A 9,078-nucleotide genomic window follows, 5' to 3' on the forward strand; every position below is an offset into this window, starting at 1 on the left:
AACCTAAAATTGCTTTTCTGCTTTTTTTTTTGAGTAAAACTAAAACTGAATAAAGTTGTTTAAAAGAAAATCTGTGGAGATATGATTTATTATTATTTTTTACAAAAACACAATAAGCACATCTAAGGGATAAAACAAATAAGATCATAGAGCAATATAAAAACTTGCAAAGCACAGAGGAGGGAGCATCATTGTAGGGGCCGGCTTGATGCCTGATTGTTTATCAACAGGTTTTTAAAGAAAATGTCCAAATGTTTCATGTTTTCATCATCAGGGAATCTAACAAACAGCTGCAAGAGAAAAAAAAGTACATATATAATTTCAATCTTGAGTTTTATAAACCGAGACATGAAAAAAAGAGGAAGAGGATTAAAAGGTGATGCAGTTTTTCTTAGGAAAAAACTTTTTTATTCATAAAGTCAGGATTTTGAGATTAATCTCAACATTTTAACATTAAATTCGGAGAAAATAAGTCATAATTCCGGATTTATTTATTTATTTCTCACCGTGTCCCTAATCGTCTTCCGTAGGATAAAATTTAAGATGCGATTTTTACAAAACTAAAAACATTTAACGGAGTCGATTCTCTTCTAAATGCTCCTGATTTAACAAGCAGAAATAAAGAGAAGAAACGTGGTTATTTTGTGCATTGTTTAGATCCAGTTGCGCCTTTAAAAAAATAAAATAAAACTCTGACACTAGTTTAATCCAGATAAATCATAGATTACAATCTGAACATGGGTGTTGCCAAAACTAACCCCCCTGAGGTTTGAACTAAAGTTAAAAAAACAACAACAAAAAAAAAAACGAGTCAGCGTCACGTGGTGGAGTCTCCGTCACACTTCTCCTTCTGTCCGGACGGAGCCGAGTCTCCCTGCAGACATTTGGACAGAGGACAGAGGACAGAGGACAGAGGACAGGACATACAGAGGGACAACATGTGGCTCCGGGAGGAGCTGCTGAAGGCCGTGTGGCATGCCTTCACAGCCCTGGACTTGGATCATCGAGGGAAAGTGTCCAAATCTCAGCTAAAGGTGCGTTTCTGCTCACATTACTCCACTTCCGTCCCCCTGCAGGACAGTAACTTCATTTCTGCTACTAATGACTAAGATTATTCTTATTAGTTTGTTTAAAAATAACAAAAAAGTAAAACAGTTACAGCTCATATTGGATTGATGTATCCCCTCTTGGTGATGGTGATGATCTTATATCATGTTAGTGTTTGTTTTGATGGGAACTGCTGGTGTTTTGCATCAGTGAAGCAGAAACTAAACCATGAAAAGGTCATTTTTAAGAACTGGAGTTTTGCTTGGCTGCTGATGCTGAAACGCAAACCTACAGATGTAGACAGACATTTACATGCAGTCCTTACAAGCATGAATGCTCCGGATGATTTGTTCTCAAACAAGAATTTTGTGCACAAGTTTGCATTTAATGTGCATTTTCTCTGATCCACACAGGCTCAGATCTAAATATGCACATACATACATACACGTTTTAACAACTGGTGCTATATCTTTGGACTTTACAAAGCAAAGCTTATCACCCTCCTTAGTGATTATGATTGACTGCAGCTTGTAGTTTCTCTTTGCCAGCAGTAAAGGGATTTGTGGATTGACCAACCTGCATTTGAGGAAATTGGTTGAGGTATTCAAGAGCAACGCAGGCTTAAGTTCTGCCATGAACTGGAAATTGCTGGAACACCAGTGTCGCCACTTTTACATCGCCATGGGCCGGGAGAAGAAAAAAGAAAAAAAAAAAACCCTGTTCCACGAGGGGGCACCTTCAAGCTGGAGGGAAATTTGCCGCTGCCCTCGTGGACGAGCCAAATGTCTTTTGGAGTGTTTAAAGGGGTCAAGGTGTGGCTTTCACACCTAAGAACACTGCACCAGCTGTCAAACATGGTGGTGGTAGCATCATGCTGTGGGGCTTCTGGAATAAGCTTCTCAGAGCTGCGACCTCAACCAGGTGAAAAATTTGCTGAGTTTGCTTTAAAGCCGGAAACCAACCAAGTTAAATAAATGACCAATGGATGGTCAAACATCCACCCAGAAGCTTGTTGACGACTTATAAGAGTCTGAAGTCCAGCTGCAGCGTGCTGAGTGACATTTAACCAAATATTAGAGGGGGTGTTTGTGTGATATTGAGGCTCTATGTATAATTCTGAACGTGTGTGGTTTAGAGAAAATCCACAGTAAATTCAAACTTGTGCAACACATTATTGCTTTTAAAAATCACTGAAGATGAGTGTTGTGTAATAATTCCACCCTTAAAAAAGAACGCTTCGAATAAATCATTTAAAACCCTAAATTCATATGACTTTTATGTCCATAATGAGTATAATGTAAGTCATAACATCACCTCCTGGAGTCTGTATTGAATCATTTGCAGTACTTGTGATTAATGGTGGTGTTATGGATGTGTAGGTGTTGTCCTATAACCTGTGCACAGTGATGAAGATCCCTCATGACCCCGTGACCTTTGAGGAGCATTTCAAAGACAATAATGAGGGGCCTCTGTCTAACGAGGGCTACATGCCGTACCTCAACAGGTACATCCTCGACAAGGTGAGGATGGAAGGGCGGGGCTTCTGTTCATATCTGATGTTTATATTAGTAAATAATAATGTGTACACTGAGAGAAAAGAAAGACTCACTTTGATGAATCCTGCATCACACGGATTAGGGTGACTATTATTACTGACCTACAGAGGAACAATGTGCTTTTACCTGCTGTTAATGCAATCCTGCTCTAATAAACATTATAAAGTTTATTAAATGTAACATTAAACATCTGTTGAAGCTTCCGAACAGTCAAGCTGCTCTGACTTCACCCTCTCCACTCCGAGGCTGTTTTCTCGCCTTTCTCTTGCGAGCTGTGACTTGAATAAAGATGAGGCCTTCGGTGACATCACATTTGCACCTCGCACCCTGCAGACCCGAGCTTCTGAAAAGAGGCGAACAAGAATCGCCTGCTCGGCGTTTGTAAGCCCACTGACTCGGCGCCGCCTTTCCGACCACAGGTGTGCGAGGACTTCGACGTGATCGAGTTCTACCGGATGTGCTGGACGCTGTGTTACAAGAAGAACATACACATCCAGCGCCTCATCATCTCCGACAACTCCGCCTTCAAAGTCTGGTGCATTTTCAACTTCCTGTCCGAGGACAAATACCCGCTCATCATCGTCATCGAAGAGGTGAGGAAGGTGGTGTTTGGACAAACTCTGGGTACAAGAAACAAGTGATTAAATATAAAAATAAAAACATAAAACCTGGTCTTCTTTTTGTCCGTGTGACAGATACAAACACAAAGTGACTCAGTAAAAGCTCACAAACAGTTCCTGTTTTCAATAAACTGAGCTCAGGCTAACTTCCAGTTAGATAATTGTTGGCTCAATTGGGGTTAGGTGACACTTTTGTTAAATTTTTGTGATTCAGATGAAGATCAGCTCGTATTTTAACAGTACCTGGGTCATTCCTAAGTATTCTTCCACTTTTATTTGAACTATATTTAAGCATTTCTCTTTAAGTTAAGTCAATCTGTATTTTAATCTGTATTTTATGCATAAAGCAACCTGATAAGAACAAAAATACAATTTAAAGGTACATCAAACAACAAACGCAAACAATGATTTTTTTACAAAAAGGAAAAATTCTATGAAATTGAAGCCTTTTTGTTTTATCCCATTAGGTGGAGTATTTACTGCGAAAGCTGTCGGAGGCCATGGGGATGGGATGGAGCGAGGAGAGGTTTTCAGATTACAAACTGAACTGGAACACAAAGAACTGCCTGACCGTCTGGGGGCTGATCGAACTGGTGGGACTCATCTACTTCAGCAAAGGCGTGGAGCGGCAGACGCTGTCCATGGGCATCAACGAGGTGTTTTCAGAGCTCATTCTGGACATCCTCAAGCAGGTCAGATGGGATGTGTGCATTTCTGTTTTTAGAACCTCTTTAAAACCGCTTTACCCACCTGAGGTTGTTTGAATTGTGAACAATTACTAAAAATCTGTAGTTTACCTCCATCCCTGTGTTTTAAAGGGTTACATGATAAAAAAAGGCCACAAGAGGAAGAACTGGACCGAGCGCTGGTTCGTCCTTCGACCCACCTCGCTGTCGTACTACATCTGTGAGGACCTGACGGAGAAGAAGGGAGACATCATTCTGGACCAGAGCTGCTGTGTGGAGGTAAACAGTTATCATTTTTAAGTCATGTTTGGCCATTCGTACCGAGCGTATAAGTTTATTTCCTGCAGGATTCATTCTTTTTGACTGATTTGATGTAGAGTGGATGTTTTACTGTTTCCATCTCTTCCAGTCTTTGGTGGATAAAGACGGGAGGAAAAACCTTTTCATCATCAAGTGCGCAGATAAAAGCTTCGAGATCAGCGCGTCGGATAAAAAGAAGAAGCAGGAATGGATTCAAGGTACTGAACGACTGCACGGCTCTGTAACACTTGGTGAACGCGGGTCACAGATGAGCCTCTCGCTCTGTCTCCTGGCAGCGATACAGACGTGCATCCAGCTGCTGAGGCTGGGGCTGCTGTCTCCTCACCGCGAGGCCCGGCTGAGGCGCCGGGAGCTCCGGCAGAAGCAGCAGGTGGAGGAGGAGGACCTGGCAGAGAGGATGAAGAGTCTTCAGGCGGCCAATGAGAACAAGCAGAGGGAGCTGGAGGACATGAGGCTGGTCTGTGCATCAACTCCACACAAATGACCTGCACATCATTTAAACACTAAAATCAGCTGAAAACCCGTAAAGCAAACATTTAGATAATAAAGAACTGTGAGCATCTATTAACCTCTTGGTCCTTGTTGGTTCAGTGGAACTCAAGTATGGGTTACAGGGGTGTTGGCTGCTTTTTCTCACTTACTGTGGTTTACTTCTGCATAAGCACACAGAGTGAAAAAGGAAGCAAAACCTTTCATGCAAACACTGTTCGATAGCGGTCAACAACACCTGCTTCCAGAGAACAAAGAGGAAAATAAACTTATTTCAAGCTGCAGCAGATTGTTCTTCACTTTTCACTTCCCTTTTTGTTCTCTTCTAGTTTTATTCTCTTTTGCCCTTTTTTGTTAGCAAATGCTATTGCTAGAATAGTTTTTCTGGAAATTTATTCACCATATTTACACTCTCAGACCTTTTGCAAGCACAGGAATACAGGCTAAAAGCAGAACCTTTCTGAACAATCCAAATCCCAGTTCTTTTCTGAAGTTGTTTTTGTCCCGTCTGTGGCTTCCGTCCAGGCTGACCAGTAAAGAGCTTTTTCCTCTTTTGTGCTCCACAGAAAATGGAAGAGGCTGCAGCCAAGGCGACGCTGGAGGAGCTCAGGAGGAAGAAGACTCGCTCGGACCTGCAGGATCGCTACAGGCTGGACTTGGAGAGAGAGAAAATGGTGACGCGTTTCTCCGCTCTGACAGCGACTCATTGTTTTCTTACAAATGCAGAAAGAAAACAAAGCTTACAACAAGCTTCTGAATAAAGCACTGCTTTTGTATGGAAACAGAAGGCAAATAAATATTAACCCCATGATGACGTGACTCATCTTTTGTCTGAGTTTGAGATGAGCCGATGTGGTAATCATTCTCACTGAAACAATTATTGCTTCCTGAAGGGAGGCCGCGTGATTCCACGGACATCAGTGTGCAGCTGACTCCTGATGGCCGATGTGTGGCTGCTTTCAGATGCGGCAGCAGATGGAGGAGCAGGTGGCTCAGAAGTCCAGTGAGCTGGAGCAGTACCTGCAGAGAGTCCGAGAGCTGGAGGAGATGTACCACCGACTGGAGGAGGCCTTGGAGGACGAGAGGCAGACCAAGCAGGACGAGGAGGACATGCGAAAACTGCAGGCCAGGTCTGTTTGACTTTATACGAACCAGATTACCAGAGCTGCTGCTTTACAAGTTAATAGCTCTCTTTTTAACTTTAAGAGAGCTAATAATTACCTCGGTGTTGCAGTTTCACTCTGTTTGATGGGCTTCTGTGTGTGAAAGTGTTCAGCTACGCAGTGAGCAAAACCAGATGTTCCAGGAAGAAAAAAGGGATTTCCCCCACCAAAAAAAATACATAGTTAATTAGCTTCTAAATCAGCCTAGCAGTTCAGAAAGAAAAATGGTTTTACAGGAACTAGTCTTAGTGCAGCTCAGTGACACAAAGAGACCAACAGGAACTGAAATACTGATCTTACCAAAACCACTTTGGTAGGCAACCAAATTAGGCAAAAAACCCTGAAAATTCATTGGCATCACTAAAATCTCCAGCCAACCAGCCCTGCATGTTTACTACTTGAGGACATTATTGCTTTGTAATGGAGGAAAAAAACACCCTTAAACCTTCTGTGTCAGTACCTGGTCTAAGCTTTTTAATCTTTGTGTATTAAAAACTGAAACCAGTGTTTGCGTTAACTGATGATCAGTTCTGCTCTCCAGCCTGGAGGAAGCTGGGCTCATTCTTCTGAACTCCAAGTCTGAAAAGTTCATTGGTTCAATAATAATAATGAACAATAAATTAAATAAAGATAACATGTACACGGTGCCTTTTATAACCATCAGATGCTTGACATTGCAAATTAAAATTCTGTACATTTAGTTTAGTTAATTTTATCTTAGCTCATACTTTAGATATTGTTAGATTGTTAGATTCCTAATTGTTGTTTAGTTTAGCTACTATTTTGACTGTCTTCGCCCATGTTTAGATATGTTTAGTTTATCTGATTATGATTTCATTTAGATTATTTTAGCTACTTTTTTGACTGTCTCAGCTAATGCTTAGATATGTCTGGTTTCATGATTTCATTTAGATTATACTTGATTCATTTAGAATACATGATTGTTGTCTTTTTCTTTTTTTGTGTTTCATTCTGTATTGGATTCTGTTTTTTGTTTCTGTTGTAAAGCACTTTGGATCGCCTTGTTGCTGAAAAGTGCAATATAAATAAATCTCACTTCACTTCACTTTACTTTACTAAAATAATAAAAAAACAGAGTAAAGAGTGAGATCAGAGACTGGTGAGCAGAAGGAGCTACATTAGACTGGATGCTCAGGTGAAAATGTAATATTTTACCAGTTTATTGAAAACATTTAGTGTTTTTCTGACATGCTCTTCTCTGTTAGGCTCCTCGATGATGGACTAGATTCATTATTCTGTCGCCCTTCTTACATTTTTTATTTTACTGTTAAGGTCCAGTTCACAAACTGATATTCATTTTATATTTTTATTAGAAATTATTAGTAGAATCAGAACTTGTTCATGGATATTTAGGGTATTGATAGTCTTCAATGTCCTTCATTTCTGCAAAGTTTGCCAACCTATGCAAGAGTCCCAAATCTTTCAGGCGGGTTCTGCGTTTCTCAGAAATGTGTTCTGTTTCTGCTTTAATAAACCACTCTCATTCAAACAGCTGCGGGTGTTATAAGATCACACGTTTAAGTCCGATGGCCGTGTGCTCCGTGACAGGCTGCTGGAGGAGGAGGCAGCGAAGCGCGCAGAGCTGGAGCAGATCTTCCTGCAGCAGCAGAGGGCGCTGTCTCAGACCGAGGCGGAGAAGGAGGAGCTGAGGGCCGAGCGGCTGGCCAAGGAGCGAGACCTGGACGCAGCGACGCAGCAGCTGGAGCGGCTGGAGAGGGAGCGGCAGGGCGCTGTGGAGCAGTACCAGGTCAGGGCGCGCGCGTGGAGGTTTATACGTCTGAGCTTCACCGTTTTAACCCGCACGACACTGAACAATTACAGGAGAACAGAGCCATTTATCCACCTGAGCGTTATTTCTGCCAACATCTAACCTCTGTTCATATGAATGAATGAATGAATGAGTTTATTTTGATTACATATGCGATTAAAAAATACATTACCATTGAAAATCTAAAACAAAACATTTGAAAAAGAGTAAGCTGAGGCTCATGTCAAATTCAAGAATCAAGATCCTCAAAAAAAAACTAAGACTTTACAGCCTTCACATATACGTTAACTTTGATTTAAAATCTTTTATAAACCCAAATACTAGTTTCTTAGTTTTCGCCTAAAACTATTCTATAATGTCCCTCTCAGAGCAGAAACACCTCCATGTTGAAGGCTGGTTCTAACTGGACAACTTTTCCATATAAATAACCCTTTTAATTTTTATTGTTCTCCTTTTGTTTAAAAAAACTGAATGAACTGAAGTAGGCTATTCTTTGCAACATGAAAAGTATTTTTTATAGATTTTAAACACACAAATACTTATTAAAGGAAGCTTTATGTATAATTTTAAGAGCTCGTTTTGAAGTTGAATTATTAGGTCTAGATTTGGCGTTACAAGGGAGCACTTTAACGTGTTTGTGCGTCGCAGGAGATGTCGAGGAAGCTGGAGCGAGCAGCGAATAAAACCAAGACGTGGAAAGATAAAGTGGCCCAACACGAGGGTCTGGTGCGTCTCATCCAGCCAGGTAGGAGGACCGACAGCCTCTCATCAGGAGGTTTTAGCTTCATGTAGCTCCAGGTGTTCACTAACATCCAGACTTCTTGAAGCTGTTTCATCATCTGAATGAAGATTTATCCTCGGCACTAACGCAGTCAGACTCAGGGTTAGAGTAAATTGTGCCTTTTCTTAGTTAAAACTAAAGGTGCACTTTAACTCCAGTAACTCTGGCTTAAAAGAGGAAACAAAACTCATGATCGTCGTGTAACTGATTTGTGATTTTCATTGTGTTAAAAGGACTTCGGTCTGTTTTTGTTTAGGTCATAAAGGGCCTCCGAGGATCACTAATTGGGGTCCGGCGTCGTTCACCGACGTGGAGCTGGAGCTGAGGAAGAAGTCATGGCAGGAGAGTAAAAACCAGGGAGCTCAGGGTCAGTGAACGCAGGAAGTCGTCTTCTTCACTCTCTGTGTAGTAAAGTGTTAGTGACATTCAGAGTTTAACAAACATAAATAATTATTTAACTTACTGAGCTTCAAAAATGTCATAATTGAGTTTATTTGACCTATTTTAAACAAACTGTAATACGCTTAACCTGTAATTAGTTTAATTAGTTTTAAATACAATATGAACAATGTAAATGTACACATTGGGATGGAAATAAAATAAAATAAAACATTTTTAGTGAAAGT

The 9,078-nt window shown here is 40.9% G+C and overlaps 1 protein-coding gene across 1 annotated transcript; it reads left to right on the forward strand.

Annotated features, from left to right (window-relative positions):
- The first annotated feature begins 831 nt into the window (after window positions 1–831).
- Window positions 832–9,078, forward strand: swap70a (switching B cell complex subunit SWAP70a). Its single transcript, XM_017440564.3, has 12 exons — window positions 832–1,034; window positions 2,427–2,567; window positions 3,023–3,196; window positions 3,691–3,915; window positions 4,042–4,188; window positions 4,319–4,427; window positions 4,506–4,687; window positions 5,286–5,393; window positions 5,683–5,849; window positions 7,452–7,650; window positions 8,320–8,416; window positions 8,709–9,078. The coding sequence occupies exons 1-12, from the start codon at window positions 939–941 to the stop codon at window positions 8,825–8,827; spliced, it is 1,764 nt and encodes a 587-aa protein (XP_017296053.1). The 5' UTR covers window positions 832–938; the 3' UTR covers window positions 8,828–9,078.

The sequence above is a fragment of the Kryptolebias marmoratus genome, linkage group LG15 (assembly GCF_001649575.2).
Source record: "Kryptolebias marmoratus isolate JLee-2015 linkage group LG15, ASM164957v2, whole genome shotgun sequence".
In the NCBI taxonomy this organism is placed as follows: domain Eukaryota; kingdom Metazoa; phylum Chordata; class Actinopteri; order Cyprinodontiformes; family Rivulidae; genus Kryptolebias; species Kryptolebias marmoratus.

Bases quoted from the DNA above. Each gene is read 5' to 3' on its own strand.
- swap70a (XM_017440564.3), top strand. From the start codon at position 939: ATGTGGCTCCGGGAGGAGCTGCTGAAGGCCGTGTGGCATGCCTTCACA. The intron at 1,035-2,426 runs GTGCGTTTCTGC...ATGGATGTGTAG, and splicing joins TGTCCAAATCTCAGCTAAAG to GTGTTGTCCTATAACCTGTG. The intron at 8,417-8,708 runs GTAGGAGGACCG...GTTTTTGTTTAG, and splicing joins GGTGCGTCTCATCCAGCCAG to GTCATAAAGGGCCTCCGAGG.